Source organism: Poecilia reticulata, chromosome 21, assembly GCF_904066995.2.
Source record: "Poecilia reticulata chromosome 21, P_reticulata-male-v2, whole genome shotgun sequence".
Lineage (NCBI taxonomy): Eukaryota > Metazoa > Chordata > Actinopteri > Cyprinodontiformes > Poeciliidae > Poecilia > Poecilia reticulata.
In genome coordinates, this window is record NC_088850.1 from 14,353,580 (window position 1) to 14,374,376 (window position 20,797).

Consider the following 20,797-nt stretch of genomic DNA (forward strand, 5'->3'; position numbering starts at 1 on the left):
GTGCAGCTGGAAGGGTTTTTGCTCTTCTTTTTTGAGTTTTGGACAACGGGTGTGTTGTGGCAACAGTGTATTCTGGAACAGCATGATTAGCATCTCAAAAAGTTCAAAACCACAAATCCTAGTGGAGTTGAACAGGAAGCCACATGGATGCAGAGCACAACCAAAAAGCAGGGAGAAGGAGTAAATCCAAACCATCTCAAAAGCACATGTGGTGAATCATTGCATGAGAACAACAACTAATTGTGTCATCCGGGACATGTTTTTGTGGAATATCGTCTCTGCTGCAGATTGAGCAGTTAGCATGTTAGCCGATTGCCATTCACAACAATCCTCAGTCAGAGGCGTTTTCAGATTGCTTGCAAGACTGGCTGCTACCTGAGATCCATCCTGCACAATGGCATCGTCATTCACAGCGACTCGTTTAAGATTACACGAGTTTGGAAAACGGTCAATATAACCTTTGAAGTAATACAGTATTTTTTTTAAGTGAATTGAATTGAACTGAATTAACTTTTCTGCCGTTTATCAATAGAAGCATGTAGCGTACCACAAAGGCCTGTTGGGTAAAAAAAAAAAAAAACTTCATTCAAATTCTAATTTCTTCTTTCTTTTTCTTTTAAATTTTCTTCAGGAAAACAAACTTTATTTTTTAAGACCGACGGAAATACTTAGGGTAACCCACGGAACTTGACTCTGAGCTGGAGACGCCCATTTCCAGTCCGCGCCCGCCCCGGCTGCTGGATCGGTTCCTCCTTCTCTACGAGCTTTGATTGTCACAGCCTGGATGTCGATCCCCGCCGCTATTCCACCGCAACAGGTAAATTATTAAACGACATTTTACTGCTTAAAAAAAAAAAAAAAAAAAAAAAAAAAAAGGTAAGAGAAAGGGAAAACACCACAAAACGTAGCACCTCTTCCAATTAGTTGTGAATGTGATGTGGATTTTTTTTTTTTAATTTTATGATTATTTATTATTAAACCTGTTCCTTTGAGGTAAGTGGGATGTCCTGCTTTTATTAAATGAAATACGGAGCCTAAAAGCGATGCGGCGACGCGTATTAACACCGTGGGGTTGGTTTGCTGCAGTGGACCTGCCGTCCTGACAAGATGTGGGTTTTATGAAAACCTGTCCTGAAAAGCAAACCTATTGTCTGCGTTTGAGATGGGGAACACACCATATGGCTGGGGGGGGAAATGTTTCCTGTAAATGACAAACTTCAAATTAAACTTCCTAAGTCGTACTCTGTTGGCTGCAAACACGCGATTTTGTTGTCTGATGAGAGCTAATACTTTAAGTGATTTTCTACTAATTATCTTGAGATGTCGTGTCACATGACATCACTGTTTGAAGACAACGCATCTCATTCTGGAGGTTAATAATCCTGTTTCCCGAGAATGAGACTCCATTTGACGCCGGTTAGTGAATGGTAAATCATTAAATCCAGATTTATAAAGGAGGGAAAAAAAACAGCTGAAGCACAGCCGGTTTTTTTTTTTTAGTGCGGCAGGTGTATTTATTATCTTACTGCTGTATCTCCCTTTGCAGCACCTGACAGGTGAGCTTGTCTTCATATGAGAGCCTATTTTCAATACTGGACGTGACAACTGGAACAAATTAAGCTGTTTAGGAAGGCATGTGTTCATTCACTGCAGTGGAGAAGACGAGTTATAGAGATGGCTTACCCTGTCTCTAGAATGTGTGTGCGTGCGTGTGTGCGCGTGCTGGTTCTTTTGCTACTTGGAGGTTTTCTTTGCTGAAGTGGCAAAATCCATTTAAACCGCAGCGGTAGTTGTGACATCTGGCCCAATCTCAGCTGAGGCTGTTAAATATCCACCTGCCAAGACATGACATAACCACAGAGCCTTGCAGGAATATTCATACTCTGACATGTGACAGGCCAACACAAGTAGAGCAATATTGTGAACTGGATGACTGGATTGTTTTCTGCGTCCCCCCCCCTCTCCATTTTTATTTAGCCCCTCTATGTGAAAACTTTACAAAACCATTTACAGCTGCGAGTCTCCAGCGGCGAGTCACATAGGAACACTGGATCGTCTCTCTTTTATTCTTTGTTAAAGCTTCCGTTTGGTAAGATTGAGTCTGTGAACATCGCCTTTTCTGGGCCACAAATTCTCAGCCGGATTTTATGCAAAACATAAATATGCTTTAATCTTAACTATTCCATTCTAGTTCTGGCTATATGTTTAGGATCATTTCGTTATTGAGGCACTCTTCTGAGTATGCCCCGAAACTATCTCACACCATCTAACCTTCAGCTCTAAACAGCTTTACGTGTCTTTGTTGAAGAAAATCACCCAGTGTCAATTTTTTTCTGACATTTTCCATATTAAGGGCATAAATACCAGTTAATTTGACCTTAATCTTAAGGCAACAAAACAAAGCAAAATAAAAACAACCTATAGAAAAACAGCTGAGGTAGGACATGGTGTTGTGTTTGTATCGGGGGGATGGAGAATCTTGTGTTAAAGAGACCACAGTTATTTATTGAGTTGACCTGTAACTGTGACATAAAGATATGAATGAGTCTCCTTGCAGAAACGTCCTGGATTTTACCAGAACAGAGGAAGACGTATATGTCTGTGTCTGTGCATCCGTCTGCTCTTGTGAACTGGCAAAACACACAGTGCTTACACTCACACACACACACACGCGCACACACACTGGGGTCTTTATTTCCACGGTTCCGTGAGGCTTCCTGGACTGTGTCAGCCAGAACAGGCCCCTCTTCTGTGCTTGCAGGGTGTGTTGGACACACTCGTGCACACAGGCCGACGCATTGATATGCCACATCCATCTAGCCTGGAGTGGTGCACACAGGTGTCAATCAGCATGCCGGTTAGAGTGAAAGGATCTTTGATTCGTTCGTGACCTCTGTGCGATGGGTCAGGAAACAAATCCACTAGCCCTCTTTTGATATACCCAATGCCTCAAATCCAGCTCGGAAACTGTTTATATAGGGAAAAAATATATATATATAAACACAGCGAAACGCCTTCTGTTGATATAAAGGGTGTCTTTGTGGCCTTTTGTTGATTCATTGTTGGATCCATCCAGGATATGTCCTGTTTAAACAGCGAAGGCTGTCTTCCATAGCCAACAGGAGGTAATATACCTCACACACTTCAAGACGTTTAAGTGTTTGTGCACGAGGGCGGATAAGTGTCGACTAAATACTGCACGTGTTTCCATACGACAGTTAAAGACACTCAAAAACAGCATGTCCAGATATTATTTTTACCTCCATTGTGTGTGCCGTGCTTTACTAAAGGATTGCAAAAGTGATTTCCAAACTGCATCTCAGGATGATTTTATGTGTGTGTATCGGTGTGTGTGCGTTATTAATGTCACAGAAGATTGTCTGCAATGCAAGAATCGTTGGCTTATGTATTAGGGTGTCATAAATTCACAGTGTCGTATATAGCCTATTGCACTCGCTGCAGTAAATATACACACCTCACATAAAGTGTTTCAAAAATGATACTGACATAATGTTTACCAACAGTGTCACAATCACATGGTTTTGTAATGCTGAGCCCCAGTGATGATGAAGCAACATGGTAGTGCACCATTGTGGACTGGATTAAAAATGACAGCTTGATTTCAATTGTATTTTTCAAAGTAATCTGTATCTTCTCCCCATTTCTCCAGGTTTATTACTGGCGAGAGTGTTTAACCAACCCCATTGCAAATTTATATTTGAATTCAACGTTTCACATTCAGTCCTTGATTGTGTCTGCATCTCAGACTCAAACTTAAAACTGCCTCAATCCGAAGTCATTCCTACAAAAAACGGCTAAATTGTGAATGTTTCTTGAATTAATTAGAAAAGCTTAAAGGGTTTGTATTTTCCCCTGCTTCTGATTTCTTTTTAGAATTTTCTTTTGAAACTGGGTTTGTGCTTTCTCCTACACCATGAACAGGTTTGTCCATAAATAACTCCATAGACAAAATCAGGAGCAAGCAGGGACAGATGCCACGATGGGTGGTGTAGTGCTCTTAAGTTCTTAAGTAAGTGGCAGAACTGGCATGTACAGACAATATTTTATGTTACGAAATAATCGCAGTGTCCCCTGTAGTAATACACTTAAAAACAGGAAAGACAAATCAACAAATTGAATCAAACAAAAGGGAAAATCCCCCTTTCTTTTCTAAAAGTTCTGCCAACTTTTCAAGCAAAGGTTGGTGGAACTGTAAAATTGGAGGGATTAAAATGAACAATTGAACAGATTAAATGTTTGAACCTGAACTTTGGAGGATTTTATCATTTGTATCAGTTGTGCCAACTATCTCCCGTCAGAGCTTTGTAACTATAACCTGCACTTTCTGCAGCCGTGAATCCGCATTGGTTTCTGCTACAGGCTTTATAAGGACATTTCCTTACTCAAGTAACATTCATACATTTTCATCCTAACCACTTGAGCCTAAGCCTCTGCTTAGCTTGCCAGTTTTTTAGAAATATTTCCTGAGCTCTGCATGATGAGTAAGGCAGCAATAGAGGTACCAGCACCGTCTGACTGTCAGTCAGTAGTTAGCTACATTTACCGCAGTGCCTCAGGTAATGTTTTCCATGAAAATAAGACTCCTCATTATCCAGTGGCCTCTCCTCACCCTCTGTATCCACATAAACACCTCTCTCCATTACGTCACAGTGACGACGCTCTGTTATTAAAGCAGCTTCTCTCTACTGCTGACCAGCCCACATATTTTTTTTTTTTTCTGACAGACTGGCAGCTTTTAGCGCAAGTCTGTAGCTTTAAAAAAGGAACTAGCTTACTTAAATTCGCTGCATAATTTAAAACCAAATCCATTTGAATTCGACAGCATTTTCTTTTCTTTTCAAATGAAACGAATGTCATTTCGTCTTCCGAAAACAAAAGGGAATTGAGGTTTGCAAACCCAGCTGGGTCTCAGTCACAAAGGTTTGGAGTAAACCAAATTCATTGCTGTCAGCTCATTCAGGACTGAAGTTTTGTAAAACATTGACCTGGCAGTTTTGATGTTAAATTTTATTCACTCTCCTACCCAAAGTGTTATTTTGTCGTTCTTTCTAGTTTCACTGAAAATGCGTCTAGTCATTCTAAAGTGTTTGCAATGAGGAAAAAATAAAGGTAGTTTTTTTTTCTAGACTTGAGACGTCTAAGAGCTTTTTCTCTCTGTTACTGTACAAATACTTCTTACCCATTTTCATCTTACTTTTTCATTCTTATCAGTCATTCAGTTTGGATTAATAAGACATTTTCTTTAGTTTTACAGTATCCTTTGCAAAGCATGGAGAGTGAAGGTCATAGCAATCTCTTTAAGTGGCAGCTGAGACCTTCAGAATAGCAAACGGAGCAGCAGTCAGTCATCAGTAAATGTACAACTTTCTTAACGTTGCCTTTAGGCACAAGCAGGTTTGAGGTGATGACGGGATGATGGTAAAAGTTGCGCCGTTTCTTGGTATCTTTGTACATGACAGTTGTAGTCATTAAGATTGGTGGAAAATAGTAAATAGTACAACATATAAATATATATGTTACATATATCATTTTTGTTTAGATTTCTATACCTACTCTGAACCAAAAGCATAGACTAAATCCCTTCAAATTGTTTTAGCTTTCATGTAGGCATTGTAGTAACAAGCTTATTAGATGGGTAATTAGTTGGCTGTCTGCTGGTGCCTGCAGTCGGCTGCTCACCAAACATGATGCTTGGATCTTGGTGCTCTTCCAGTTCATACATGATGACTGTCCGGGTTCTTCCATAACCGGAAACACGTTCTAACGGCTTAATATGTCGAGAGCAAGGGAAAAGGCCTTTCTTCAGCCTGCTAACCAGCAATGCTCAGCAATATCTGTGTTACTCAATGCAGTTTAATAATCAGTAGAGATGGAGAAAAACATTAAACTGTGTGAGCCGGATGATGGGGAAATTTTGCTCGGTTTTTCTAACTGTGACCTTTTAAATTGTTGACATACCTTGGTGCTTCTTATGGATTTTGTGCTTTTTCTTTTTTTTTTTTTTTTTTAACTTCTCTACCGATTTATCAAACTTCTAACAATGAGTGATGTTAGTTTTAACATCAATGAATGATTGGCCTTTATCTGAAATCCATTGCAACCAGGAAATAGGTGGATTTTTTGAGGTATTAGATGTAAAGCATGTGAGATAATCTGAATCATCTTCATCTCCAGCTAAGAAGTTGGTGCTTACTAGTTTTTTTTTGTTTGTTTGTTTTTTGTTTGTTTGTTTGTTTGCTGAAGCCACATCTGTCAAAACAAGCAAAAAATATAAAATAACACACACACACACACAAACCAAAGCAGCCCATGTCTCACACACCATCACTTCATCAGCCTGTCTTCTTCATGCTTTTTCCACAATGTTGACATCATCTGTTTCTGTTTTCTCTTTTTCCCATCTGTCCTTTTGCCATCATCATCCTTATTAGCCATTCACTGTTTTTACATTGCATTTCTGGAAAGTGATTGGTTTTGTCTTACTTTTTTCCTCCCCTGCCCCTTTTCAATATTTTTCTCTTTCATTCACCCCAAACAGATTCCTACACCTCCGTTACTTTGTGACACACACACACACACACACACACTCTGATCTCTGTCTTTTTTTTTTCTTTTTCTGCAGATGTCTGATAGCTAGCCAACTGAGTAGAGGACCTCCCTCTCTGCCGGGAGCCTTCCACCTGCAGCCATGAATGGTGAGGACTCAGTTTAAAGTCTTGGTTATGCATGATGTGCATCTCTACTGGAAAACAAAACATAGGGATGAAGAAGTAAATAAAATTACACGAAGCAGACATGTTTTTTCAAGGCCTATTTTTAAAATTATGATTGTTTATTTATTGATCAGGTCATCAAGATAAAATAGTTCATTGATTTGCTGGCAGTAACAATGACTTGTCTTTTTAATATATTTATACTTATCGGTCTACTAAAGGGATAAAAGGTTTTATAAGTCTTTTTGTATGTTTTTTTTTTAATTCATGAAATTGTTCCCATATTAAGTTTTCAATTTGAACACAAAACTTTAATTGCTTTTGGATAAAATAAACATTTTTTTGGTCTCTATTCCCTATACTGAAACTTTTGTTGTATGTTGGAAAAAAAAATGTGTTAAGCTTAATTTTTTCCCTATTCTATTATTATTATTGTTATTTCTTTTTGCATACTCAAATCCCATTCCACGAAACAGCACAGGAAGAAAAGAAAAGCAGCTTGCATTTCTGTGCTCTCACTGAAGCAGTTTCTCAAAGTCAATTCCTCAACCGCGTGGACAGTATGCAGCAAGCCTTTAAAAAACACACACACGCACACACATGCACAGGTAACTTGGGGTATCTAAAACGCTGTAGTGTACAGAGACTATTGATCCACCATCTGGAACATAAACCGATGGATCTCAGGTGAAGTGTTTGATATGTAAATATTGAGGAAAGCCTTGCTGTGTTCTCCTCCAGCAGACGGGAGCGGGTGCCCTCGGGGGACAGACTCGAGTATCTCCTAAGCGAGGACATTACAGTACCTAGACAACAGCACCCAGGCCAACAAAGGGAAAAGTCAGAAGGCAGAGTCTCTGTGCAGCAGCTGCTGTGGAGGCGAGACGCGGTGCGGGTGTTTTAAATTCAGCTCAGGCGATGTTGCTATAGAAGCCATCCTATACTGTATGTTTTTAACTGTTATTAGTCTGTCTCATGTCAGTGGTACTGGTGAGACCTCTGATCTGAGGGTTTATTATATCTGAGCTGCTTTAACGAAGCTGTTTTAAACGCACTGAAGAAAACGGATAACAGTGGAATTAATAAATCGTACCGGAAGAGTTCAGTATCTTCCACCATGCCTGCTTTTTAGTCAGCAAATCCTGTTCCCTAAATACGCAAAACTGTCTGTGAAATTCAGGGAATATGAAAACGACTGCCTTCAGAAGTTAACAAAAGTAAAAATAGAGGAAAATAGAGACTGTCTGGATGAATGTTGCATAAATGCAGCTGTTGTGTGAAGGCCTCAGAGGCTTGTTAGTCATTAGTCGACATTAGTCGACTAAAAGCGTCATAAAGACAAAGGGACGTTGCACAGAGGTCAGGGACAAAGTTGTAAACGCGTTTAAGGTGAATGTGCACTCCACAAATCTGGCCTCCATAAAAGATTGATTATAAGAAGTCTTTATTTATTTATGTATCTTTAGTTATACCGGTCATCTCATTGAGATCCAACATCTCATTTACAAGAGAGACATGCTTTGATCAAACAAAAACAAAATGTTTGTTCTATGTTTTGTTGTTCAGCTTGTAGAAGCCTGGATGTGTAGGAGGGCACAGCAAAAATGTGGACAAAGCTGGGAAGACGAATGGAATTAATTACTTTTTGTTAACATATTCTCATGAATAAGGATAAGATTTGAGTGACTCTTTACTTCGAGAACACTCGCTGTTTTAAGATCGAGATTAATCAAGTGGGTCGACCAGGTCTGATCCTGGAACTGACTCATTGGGTGTTTCTGGAACTATTTAGAGTACTGGTAATGTCGAAATGAAAGCAAAAAAGGTGGTTGGTGCAGGACAAATACTTTGCATAGTACTCAGGTTTAAGAATGTCAAAATTTGAAATTGCATTAGTCACTTGTGCTGACAAACCAGATTTGTGTCATTCTTGAATTGCTGTTTTTGTGTCGGCTATACAAAATTATTAGGAGTGCTTCTTCAAAACCCCTGGTTTAGACCAAAGCATGTTTTTAGGATAGCCCAGTCAAAGTCCAGACCTAAATTTAATTCAATGACATCAGCTGCTGGAAATTAGACATGAGTGTCAGTGAGTCTTTCTCTCTGCGCTGGATTTATTACGGTAGCAAGGCATAAATCTGGCATGTTTTCATGTGTCCTCCTGTAGAATAATCTACAGGTCTCCGGCAGCACAAATGTCAATCCGCAGCGGCCTCTTTTGAAGCTTTGCACTGTCCCAGTTACTCACAGAGCATCAGGCCTGTTCTGATGCATGCAGCCCGGTGACTGACAGGCTGTGGATGTGGCCATGCTAGCGGCACGTCCCAGTGGCCCTGTGCTGAATGTCCTTTCATTTGCAGTAACTCCAAACGGGGGGGGTGTTGGGCTGGTTCAGTCATCGAGACAATGCGGAGAATACTCACATCTTTCTGTGAGATTAATTACTTTCTCATTGTCTGCAGCAGCTTTTTGCTGAAGATGCCAAAAGTAGGCCAGGCTCTCTGAGTTGCTATAGCATCAGCTTTGTCAGGGGAGAAATGAAAAAAAAAAACACACACCTGAGCAGCTGTTGCTGTTGTGGTTTAGGGCAGCTTGTTTAGACAGAAATACCAGATTGTGGACAAGTTGTCTGCTTTTTGCTCACAACACTTTTTGTTTTCTTGGCAGCTTTTTGTGCCGCTATTAAACTCCAGTTTTCTAAAGTGGTATTCCTCGTCCAAGTCTGTGCATAGCTGGCACAGACTCATAGATTGTTTGGGTTTGTGCCGGAGGTGGAAGTTCCATCATGGGCAGGGCGGCATTTCCTGAGTTTGCAGAGTAAATTACAGCCTAGACACCATATCTCTGAAGATATGCACCCACAGTGCTTCTGTTCTTCTTATCTAAGATGAAAAAACATTTTTTTTTCTAGCACGTAAGCTGGCACATCAAAATTATCACCCTAAGATCAGTGCGTGTGACACTACAATCCCAAAGGACCGCTTGGACGCTGTATTTGCTCGGCAAACGTATCATTCTCTGTACGCTGGTGAAATATTAAGCCTTAGATCACTGTTCTGTTGTGCCCATGTATCTAAAGCTCAAAGAGAGATTGAGATGTGAACATTGTAGCATTGGAAAAGAAAGAGATGAGTGAAAAAAATGCAACTTAATTGCAGTTGATACTGTCATTGCAATCGTGTGTTTTTTTTTTAAAAAAGAATTGGAGGTAACTTTTTATCCACCTACAGGTCACCAAAAACCATCAACGATATTTTTATTTGCAAGTATTAATAAAGAAATATATTGTATGTAATGTCTCTTATATTTAATTGCCATAGCATAAAAACATATTCATTATATTTCCTTGACCAAACATATGAAGGACCTCAACGACGATCATTTGCCTCAATATCCAATATCGGCTACCGATGGCTGCCCACTGAACGTATGTTACAATGCATAGGAGAAATGAATAATAATTTGGCATAATTATGTCTTAAAGCATAATAAAAGAAAGATCAATGTCTCTTGAATTCAATGTTCAAGAGACATTGATCTCTTGAACTGGTGAAACATTCCCATAATGTTTCACCAATTTATCTATTCTGTTGGTAAAGTGTGTGATATTCTGAACTTTCTGCAATCTAGTATCATAAAAGAAGGAACACTGGTTTCAGTATGAAGCACTAAATCAGAATTAGTCACAACCTTGATTTCTTATTTATTTATTCTTTTTTTTTTTGTGCAAATGCTACACACGGTTTCAGCTGAAATTTACTAATTTTGTTTGCAATCTGCGATCACCATGGCAGCAGCGTTTGGCATCAGGAAAGCCCATCTGTTGAGCAGCGATGGATGAAAGGTTTGAGGAGCCAGCTCAGATTGAGCAGTTCTTTTTTTAGCTGTCCCACATTACTGCTTCATTTATGTTTCAGTTGATTTAGTGGTTCAATTATAATTAATACTCCTTAATGAGCTGTATCTGTTGCATCACCAATATTTGTTTTTTCTGCTGTTTGACAAAGCAGCAGTTTGCATCGCTCTGCTAGAAGATTTTCCGCTTTTCCCCCCCACAAGTCTTACAATTCCTTAAAGGATTATTCACACCAGTTTTAAACATTTTACATTTTGTGATGTCACGGCCACAGCTTCCAGTGTACTTTGAACACAAAGTACATTTAAACTCACTTTCAGGGGTATGACTGTAATACTACATCTGTCCTTGTCTGCTTGTCTCATAAATCAGGTGAAATCTGTCCTCCGGCATTAACTTTTTTTTTTTTTTTGGTAGTATATCGTTTTATTCTCACAAAAAAAGCAATAGTGACATATTTTCTCAAGGATAAATGTGAACCGGTGTTAGAATTCACATTTGCATTAATTCATACTCAAGGCAGGATGTTTCAGTGAGAGCAGAGTGAGTGGGGTGAAAAGTAGCTGCGCGGACACTTTTATAAATTAATAATCTTCAGTTGAAAATTTGCAGAGGTTCCATTCGGAATACAAATTATGAATGCATTATTGAATGGCAAATTGAATTCTGCGCTCGCGATGAAGTCGGTATAAATATTTCAGCTTCGTGAAGGTTTATCATTGGCTTTTGGCTACTTGTGGTAAATGACCCGTCCTCGTATAGCGCTTTATCAAGTCCAGAGGACCCCCAAAGCGCTTCACACTACATTCAGTCACACACACACACTGATGGTGGTAAGCTACAGGATTGTAGCCACAGCTGCTCTGGGGCAGTCTGACAGAGGCGCCACTGGGCCCTCTGACCGCCATCAGCAGCCAAAGTGGGTGAAGTGTTTTGCCCAGGGACACAATGACTGAGACAAACCCACCTTCGTTGAAATCTGTGTGACTGGGGGGAATCTGAACTTGTTGAAAAAGATTCATTACCTTGCTGTCGTCATTATTTTGTCTGAGTAATTTACATGGACTACAACTCTCACGCCTGACAAAGTTTATATTGTAAACGTATGTTTTATTAAATGGAAGCTGGTGGCTTTTAATAGTCTTTTTTTCTGATATTGTTTATAATTCTGATATTATTCAGCCCCTTTTTGCTCCTATATTTTCTTTCAGGTGGTTCCAGCGTTTGGGCCATCACTCCAGAGGAGAGAGGGAAGCACGATAAACAGTTTGACACCCTCGCACCGATCCTCGGCTACATCTCTGGTAGGCTGCTCTAACACAAAGGTCCAACACGTTGATCAGATAAAACAGTATGTCCGCTGTCAGCTAAAGTGACCCTGGCTTATCTCTTCATGAATCCTGCTGGGATCTTATCACATCAGCCGGTATTCCTTCATAAGTTTATTAGATACAGATAAAATCTCACCTCTTACATAGAAGCTGTCCCTCACTCGCTCCCCCTCTGCAGAACATGCTAAGTAACGCTTCAAAAAGCACAAAAAAGAATCTGATGAAGTTACTCAGCCCCTGAGCTCCCAGGATGCTAGACTGATGTAATCTGATGCTATCAGCGAGAAGTTGGCTCAACGTTTCGTTTCACGTCTCCCAGAAGACCATCTGATACGGACACCAAAAGGCAGAAATGAGAGCTGTGTTCAGAGTAAAAAAAAAAAAAACAGGGGCCCCACGCTGTTTTTGAAAAGTCTGGAATTCCCCTCGTTCTTTTTCTAAGGGACAGAAGTGCATACAGTTTTAATGAATGCAGTAGTTTTACACTGATTCATTTTCAGTTTGCAGGTGTCACCACATCCGATGCTAATTTTAGTGTTTTTAATGATTTGTGCTGTGCGTTTTTACTTTGCTGAAACAAAATAAAGTTGGAGGAATCCACAAATGAGCTTTAAAGGATCCACAATTAGTCCAGCATCCTTCATTTCATATAGATTGGGTTTTTTAAAATCTAGTTTAATCTAGTTAATCCAGATGCTGCAAAGGCAGTGGGCTTTATATCATCCATTCATCCATAAATCCATTGCAGGTTCGTTGAGGAGTAAGAGGCTTTGAGATCGCCACTCCATCATAGTGGGCCTATACCAATCTGTAATAATTAAAAGTTTGATCAGGGTTGTTTTATTATGTATGGAAACTACAGACTACAAGGCTCAACTACTTGAAAAGCAGCTTTAAAGTTACTAGTCAAATGTAGTGAAATTTGTAAAAATTGTAGAAACAATTTTTTGTGAAAATTTAAGTCTGGAATTAGGCAATCCAGCAGCTCCTGGATAAAGAGGCCTCTTTTGTATTAGGTAATAACGTTGTGGCTTAAACTACTTTTACATCTCATAAAAGATCTGTATCAGATTCCCCATCTCTCTGAGTCATTGTTGTTTGTCCACAGGGGAGCAAGCGAGGAAATTCTTTCTCCAGTCCGGCCTGCCGCCTTCTGTCTTGGCGGAGATCTGGTAACAAAAAATTCTGTAAATCGTCCATCAAAACTCTTCTTTTTTTTTTAGGCTAATGCAACTGGGTCAGTGGGTCCAGGCTTTGTGTTTGGCCGGTGTCAGTTTAGTTCTTCGAGTTGTTTTTGACTTCCTGTTGAGAGCTCATTTCCTTCGCTGCCCGCCACACCTAGTAAACTGTGTGTGTGCATGTGCGCGCGCGCGTGTGTGTGTGTGTGTGTATGTGGGTGGGGCGGCGGCGTGGGTGCAGGGACAGTATTGAGTGTACTCTGTAATCAGAAATGTGTGTGTGTATGTGCTTGTTGTTTTTGTGTAAAGAAAGATGTTGCTGGAATTCAATCCCACTAGCGCCTTGTTCCTTGTGTGACTTGCCTTTTCTATTGTCTCTCCAAAGGGGGAAACAAACCCCAGGAATAAACAGCTCGCTGGACTCTATGCACCAGTTTTACCGGTTTCACTCCTACAGGAACCTGGCTGACATGGACAGTGACGGGAAGATGGACAGACTGGAGTTTTCCATCGCTATGAAGCTTATTAAACTTACCCTTCAGGGCAGGAACTTGCCGTCATCCTTGCCGGTTACCATGAAGCAACCTCCGACTTTAAACAGCGGCTCAAACATGTCCTCTTCGGCACGGTTTGGTAATATTCTCGAATCTTGCACCGTGTCTGAGTTTCACCTCGATTACCTGTAAAAAAGAGAGAAAAAAAACATACAACATGACTCACTTTAACATGTAACCTCCGTCCACCGTGACATTTCACGATGTCCGCATGTTTACCCGTGTGCTTCCTTTGTGTAGGAATGGGATCCATGCCAAACCTGTCAGTCGGTCTTTCATCCATGCCAACTATTTCCACCATGCCCGTTCTAACACCCATGCCAGCTAATCGTCCTTTAACCTCTGTGCAACCCCTGGTGCCAGTGCCAATGGCCCTGCCCTTGATCACCTCGTTCGGGAACTCTGGGCTCCCCAATGGCACTGTCAGCCTCCTCACCCCGCCGCTTGTTGCCAGCAACGCAGGTTGGTTCTACACTAGAACCATTCAGATCGTACTCTCGGACAAATCAAAGTTATGCTGATTAGTAGTGACTCAAATTTGACTCCAGGGTTGTACATCCAAAATATTGGGATGTGTCATCTATTTATTCAATTAATCTTATCGGATTTAGAGTGTGCAGTATCTTATTTGTGAACAGCTCTGGAGACGTGGGCCAGTTACCAGTAGTATGGTGTAACACGGTTTTGAAATGTTACCACTTTAAAAACGCTTATACTGATGCCCCTCTCCTACCTGTTGCTGCGCACTGCCAGTCCACTGATTGGAATAAGGCAATAAAAATTTTTTTCTCTCGGTTACAAAATGACAATTTAGAACAAAAATTAAAGTTGTATGTTTTCCTTTTCAATACGTAGTGTTTTTACTTTGATCAAAGTGTTAAAATGAAAGTAACCTTGACATAATGAAATGTAACACAATTTCAGCAACAGTAGCAATAATTGTTACTTTTCTGTTCTTAGTCAAAACAATTAGACGGTGTAGTTTTTTTTGTTTTTCAAGTAATGGCTTATGGTAGATACCCTAGCCAGGGCTAAAGCTAGCTGAACAGTAGTCTTAAATGTACAATAAGTACAGAAAACAATGTTGACAGCGAGACTAACATCAGTGTTGTTGAGGGTTTAATGAAGATTAATCTCCACTTTTTTTTTTTTTATTCTTGTATGACATAGCTTTAGCAGCCTAGCACAGATTTCTGCTACATGACTTTACACAAGCTGCAGTTTAAGTCTACCATGAACCACTGCTTCACACGTCTTGGAAATCACACTAGTCCGGTGGCTGATGCTATGTAAGGCTAAAACAAAGTCACATCTGAACTGTATTGGAAGTATGATTACATAAAATTGATTCCCGCTCATCAATTGGGTTCCCGCTCATCATTTGGGGATGTTTCCTTTTAACACAGCATAAAACAGTTTGCGGGTAACAAGTTGGTAAGTTGGTAAAGTCCTTTAGAATCTACGTGTTTCATAATATGTTTGCAATAAACCTAAAACAGGAAAACACAAACACTGTTAGATATTTGACAATATACTTTAAGCAATTTAGTTTTTATTGTGATAATTTGCAATGAATAAATGACACACCAACAGTGTTGCACTTGTTCAGATCATGCTGCCCTACATAACACAGTTTGCTACTTGGTCTAAGAACAAGGCCTTCCTAAAAACAGTTTAGAGAAAGCTGTGTTTATTTATTTATTTTTTACTTCTCATGTGTCTCCTTTTGTTAATCTCTCATATTTTTTTTTACAATTTTCCCAATTATATAACCAGATTGTCTGAGAATTTACTACATTAGATAATTTAGGCCACTGTCTCTTTAAAGTGGTGCTGAAATCAGTTGTGAAAATGTATTTATTTTTGAGCTACAATCACCTTTCTGTGTGAGCTCTGTGTACTCATCAGTCTATAAAATACAAAAAGATAAGATTAGATGTGCTCAAAAGTCGAGGACAACTGTAGTTAAGAAAGCTTCCAGGTTATTTTATTCTACTTTATGGAACATGCATTCTCTTTATCTGACTTTAAATGTCATTATTGAAACATTATCTTGATATTTGGTTTCTTTTTTCCAAACTAAAAACTAAAAATAAACTGCCCGATATACAGGTACTCCGATGTCGGGCTTTTCGTCCCCTGTGGCTTTTTCCCCATCTCCGGGTGTGTCAAAAGCCAACTCTCTTTTGGACCTTGGATCCAGCAGGTATGCCTATTTTATTTATTTATTTATTTATTTATTTATTTATTTATTTATTTATTTTACAGTACCATTAATCTCTATGACTGTGTGCAGTGGTCAAACTGAAACACAAATATAGAATCAAATGCACCATATCTATGAAAGATTTTGTAGTCCCACCTATGCACCAAATTTGCATTTTCTCATCATGGGCATTAATTTCAGGCATTCAGAGATAAATTGGAACTATTCCAGATGGATTGATTATAGAAAACTAGTGAATTTCAAAACGATCTGGGTGTGCACATTCAAATTTATGTAGGATTTTTACATTTACAAGAAACAAAAGTTTGAAATGTATCACCCTATGTGTAATAAGCCTATGTAAAGTATGAGTTACACTTTCTGAAATGAGATTTTCAACAAAACTTTTGAGACATACTTGTATTTACCGCTTATTATTTTAATCTCAAATTATTATCTCAACAATGTTTCCACTGCAGAATGTCTGACTTCGACTTTACATATTTAAGGCGAGATAAAATACAGCAACAGCTACTTGCCAACTTCTGGCCTTTTTGTGAAACATCTAATCTCTCCCTAGAACGGGTGTAGTGAAAAAAGAAAAGAAAAGAAAAGAAAAGAAAGACGGCGCTAGGATGGATAAAGGTTTTGTGCTAACCCAGATTCTTTGTGGCTATCTTGTAACCAAGCGACTCCTCCTGGCATTTTTGCATGGGTTTGAAGAAAGGATAGAAATGGGATCTTCACTAATTTCACAGCTTCGAATAACATGATGTCTCTATAACCTCAAGTGTAGGCGGCAGGCTGTACGTAAGGTGCAAGTGTGCAGGGGGAAAAAAATACAAGCTAATTCATGTTTACCTCTTTCTGTATTACAAATCAAGTTTTCATAACACTGCATAATACAAAAACACATTTGTGGATATCCTGGATCTACTTTTTTACTGTTTTCTCAAAGAATGCATTGGTTACCAAAGAAATTTTAGACTCAGTAATTTTCTCTGTTCCCCTCCCTGATTTGACCAGTGACCAGTATGTCACTGCTGAAGGTTTTTTTTTTAAGTCAGACATTTGTTGTGAATTTGCTCTATATCAGTAAGCTGAATTTAATTCAGTTTGTGCTTTACTTTAGTAATGTTTTAAACCGTCATTCTTGTAAAATTCCTCTCTAGCTTAGTAAGAGCAAAATAAAAAGCAACAGGGACCCTGTCGTTTAAAAGTTATTGTTTGGATTGAAGCAGAAACCGCTGAATTTCAATTTATGTTGTCTTCACTTGACAACGTGCAATATTATAAAATTGTCCTCTTTTCTTTTTCCACAGTTCAAACTCTTCCTCCACCACATCACTGGCCAGCAGCTCTCCAAAAATGGGTTCTGGCGACTGGGCCGTTCCACAGGCGTCCAGACTCAAGTACCGTCAGCAGTTCAACACACTCGACAAACTCATGAGTGGCTACCTGTCAGGTCGGTCCAACTAAAAAAACCCAAAGGTCTTGGTGTCACTTGGCTGCTCATAAGTGGTCTAGAATGTTACACAGATACATATTTTATCCAAGCTCACATTTTATGTATTTAGTGTGTTTTCTTTGTTTTTTTTTACTTTGCAGGACCTCAGGTTAGAAATGCGCTGATGGCATCAAACTTGACCCAAACTCAACTGGCTACCATTTGGTACGTGTGATGTGTGTTTTTCTTTTCTAATTCCTGCCTGGCGTCGTTTCATCTTTAAAGTTCAATTTCTATTTTCTGGCATTGCTATTTTCACTATTTAGTCAAATTTATTTCTCTCTGTGTTAAAACAAACAAGCTGGTTAAAGCAGCATGAAAGAAATTGTCTTAAGTTTCCTTCCTTCCTTCGGAGGTTGGGTTGGACGATTTGGATCAGATTTTTCTGCAAAACCATCGTATCTCAAACATAAACTTGTAAAGTTCGCTAACTTCTGGTTGGATTTATAACTTTGCGGCTTTGCTCAGATTTGACTGCATTTGAGATTTTTGGCAGCAAACACTGCGGGCGTTTAAAAAAAAAAGCGCCTTTAGAGAACGTTTCTGTTAAGTGCAGTGGGGGGTCTATGATGCTGCGAGACCGTCTCTCTTTCAAATGATTGATTATATGTTACATGCGTAAGTTAAGGAAATACTTTACAATTATGTGTCATGTGTGCATAGGAGCCTGGCAGATGTTGATAAGGATGGTCAGCTGCGGGCTGAGGAGTTCATACTGGCTATGCACCTGGTGGACATGGCGAAGACTGGACATCCACTTCCCCTCACTCTGCCTCAGGACCTGATACCCCCCTCCCTCAGGTTAGCACAGTGGGTTTGGTTTGAATGTGCACAAACAAACAGCTTAATGCAGCAAACAAGGCTCGTCTTTTCATTTCAGAGGAGGAATTAAGTCCGGTGAGCTTCTCAATGGTACAGGACCCTACATAAGTCCAAGTTTAATGGACACAACAGAGATTGAACCTCCTCAGAAGAACAAGAGCAGTGGTGCGGCACTCTTCACGGTTTATGTTTTTTTTTTTTATTTTATCTTCTCTGGTCTCGTCACCTCTCTGGTTCTCGTCCCCCTCAGTGTCCTACGAGGACAAGCTCAAGGAGAACTTTGCGCGCGGCAGTGCCGAGCTGGAGAAAAGGCGGCTGGCTCTGGAGGAGGAGCAGAGGAAGGAGAGGGAGCGCCGGGATCGGGAGGAGCGGGAGGCCCAAGAGCGGCGGGAGAGGGAGGCCAGGGAGCTGGAGAACAGGAGGAGGCTGGAGGAGGAGAGGCGGATGGAGCGGCAGAGAGAGATGGAAAGGCAGAGGGAGGAGGAGAGGCTGAGGGAGCTGGAGAGGAAGGAGGCGAGTGGGAGCCGCGTTCAGACGGACGAGCGTCGAGATGTCTCCTTCTTCCGCTCACCACCCGTTGTTGTACATTCAGGCGGCCAAGCAGGAGATGGAGCGCCAGAGGAGGGATGAGTGGGAGCGAGCGAAGAGAGAGGAGCTGGGACGGAGAAAAGAGGCGGAGCAAGAGGAGATCGTTCGACTTAGGGCGAGGAAGAAGAGCCTCGAGTTAGAGCTGGAGGCAGTGGTGAGGCTGCGCTGATGTTGACGTATAAAACCTCTGCTGGTCAAATCTGGTCAGTTTGACACCAAGTTGATTGTTTGTCAGGGCAACAAGCACAAGCAGATCTCAGACCGTCTCCGTGACGCGCAGAGCAAGAGGCGGATCCAGAAGGCCGAGGTGGACCTCATCAACCAGAAGAGAGACGCCCGAATCGCTGAGATCAACACTCTTCAGCTTGAGTTCGAGGTCCAAACTTTTCTCTCCGGCCTCTCCCAGCTCTACTCTTCTTTCGGTAAAGCTTGTAAATAACACTATTGTTATCAGGAATGGCAGAGGAAGCTGTCACAGCTTGTCCCGGAGCAACAGCGACTGTCTGAGAAGCTGCGAAACATCAGCCTGAAGAAACTGCCCCGTGAGTCAGACGGCCACAACATCCAAACACGGCACAGGGCTTGGCTTAATTGTCTCATGAACTCTGACCTGTGCTACGCAGTGGCCGCTTTGACGTCCCTCGCCGGGAGCGCCGCCGAGTCGAGCGGGAACTGCCGCCGTCTCAAAGATCAGCTGGACATCCTGGAAAAGGAAACGACAGACAAACTGACCCAGATGGAGCAGTACAACAAGGAGCTGAAGGTCAGTGGTCGGCGCACCGAGCTGAAGACTCTTCGCTCAGGTTCGACCAGTCCACTCAGATGTTAGCACATTTCTCAAAGAAATCTAAAAATAGATGCTACTTTTTTATTTGCATCACGCAGGAAAACCATCCTTGCTATTATTGCGGGCAGTTTTGTGAGGAAAATAATGTTGTTTTTTTTTAAGTAATTGACGTTTCTCAGAGAGGTATTTGTGTTTCCCTGTCACTGCATTGCAGTTGCCAAAAAAAAAAAGACTGCAAGATTCTATTATATTCTTTCATAATTGCCTCAATAAATACCACAGCATATTATGATAAAAGTTTAAGTCAATATTGCCCTTCCTTACTCTGCTGTTTGTTTGTTTTTTTTTCTTGCATCACTCTCATGCGTTGCTGGATTCATTAAGATTAGCTACACAGATTTGCGCATCCTTCCTGTTCATTGCCAGGTTTAAATGTTTTACCTCGTTTGTTTAATTGCAAATTGTGTTCTTTCTTTCCCGTATTTCCCACCACATTGACTGAGAAACGGTAGATTAAGAAAAGAAGCCTCTCGAGTTAAAGGGGGAAAAAAAACAAACAGCTGAATAAGACTTTGCGGCACGGAAAAATCTCGTAATTATTTTTAAGAACTTGCCGACTCAGAAGAAGTAGGGCCCTTTCAAATGTTTATGTAATTCTCAGACTTGCAGCAAGCATCAAAAATCGTCATCCTCCCTCTGTTCGGTTTGACGTAACGATTTCTTGACTGCTGTTGGAGCTTTTAACTCTTTGTCTTCTTCTTTCTCTTCTTTGCTGCCACACCTGGATCTTTCTGTACTTCACGTTTTTTGTTTTTTTTTCAATGTTCCATCTTTCCACTTCCTCAATCTTTTCTCATATCCTCCTTGAAATTGTGTTTTTCCATCTTTTATTGGATTCACCCCATTTACTATCCTTCGCTTTCACCGCCTCTGTCCACTTTTCTCCTCTATTTTTTTTATCGTTCCGACTTTTTTACTGCATAGCTTGGGGATATGGATGACTGCCTCCTGCGAGGCCTCCTCTCCCTGCTGGCCTGCCTCAGCCAGCTCTTCCTCCTCATCAAGGTCATCCCTCATCCTTTCTTTGCCTCCCACTCTATTATCTTTTTTGGCAACCCCTCTGAGCTGTTTTTTTTTTCTCAGACATCTTCACCTCCTGTGTTCTCTCCCGCCACAATCTTTACTCTTTTCCCATTTTCATCCAACGATAACATGTTTTTTCCCCCCTTGTAAA

The 20,797-nt window shown here is 40.6% G+C and overlaps 1 protein-coding gene across 7 annotated transcripts in view; it reads left to right on the forward strand.

Annotated features, from left to right (window-relative positions):
• Positions 1 to 661: 661 nt before the first annotated feature.
• Positions 662 to 20,797, forward strand: part of itsn2a (intersectin 2a) — a 32,807-nt gene continuing 12,671 nt past the window's right edge. For 2 of the 7 annotated variants that reach the window (XM_008398003.3, XM_008398004.3), the window contains exons 1-17: positions 662 to 817; positions 6,644 to 6,716; positions 11,802 to 11,894; positions 13,030 to 13,093; positions 13,485 to 13,732; positions 13,894 to 14,115; positions 15,766 to 15,859; positions 17,182 to 17,324; positions 17,468 to 17,531; positions 18,030 to 18,167; positions 18,247 to 18,353; positions 18,439 to 18,701; positions 18,781 to 18,930; positions 19,012 to 19,152; positions 19,231 to 19,318; positions 19,400 to 19,539; positions 20,548 to 20,628. In XM_008398003.3, coding sequence (XP_008396225.2) covers positions 6,710 to 6,716; positions 11,802 to 11,894; positions 13,030 to 13,093; positions 13,485 to 13,732; positions 13,894 to 14,115; positions 15,766 to 15,859; positions 17,182 to 17,324; positions 17,468 to 17,531; positions 18,030 to 18,167; positions 18,247 to 18,353; positions 18,439 to 18,701; positions 18,781 to 18,930; positions 19,012 to 19,152; positions 19,231 to 19,318; positions 19,400 to 19,539; positions 20,548 to 20,628 — 2,043 coding nt within the window. In that variant the 5' untranslated portion in view covers positions 662 to 817; positions 6,644 to 6,709. The remainder of the gene's footprint in view (positions 818 to 6,643; positions 6,717 to 11,801; positions 11,895 to 13,029; positions 13,094 to 13,484; positions 13,733 to 13,893; positions 14,116 to 15,765; positions 15,860 to 17,181; positions 17,325 to 17,467; positions 17,532 to 18,029; positions 18,168 to 18,246; positions 18,354 to 18,438; positions 18,702 to 18,780; positions 18,931 to 19,011; positions 19,153 to 19,230; positions 19,319 to 19,399; positions 19,540 to 20,547; positions 20,629 to 20,797) is intronic. The other 5 variants (XM_008398005.3, XM_008398007.3, XM_008398006.3 and 2 more) reach the window with 4 other exon arrangements.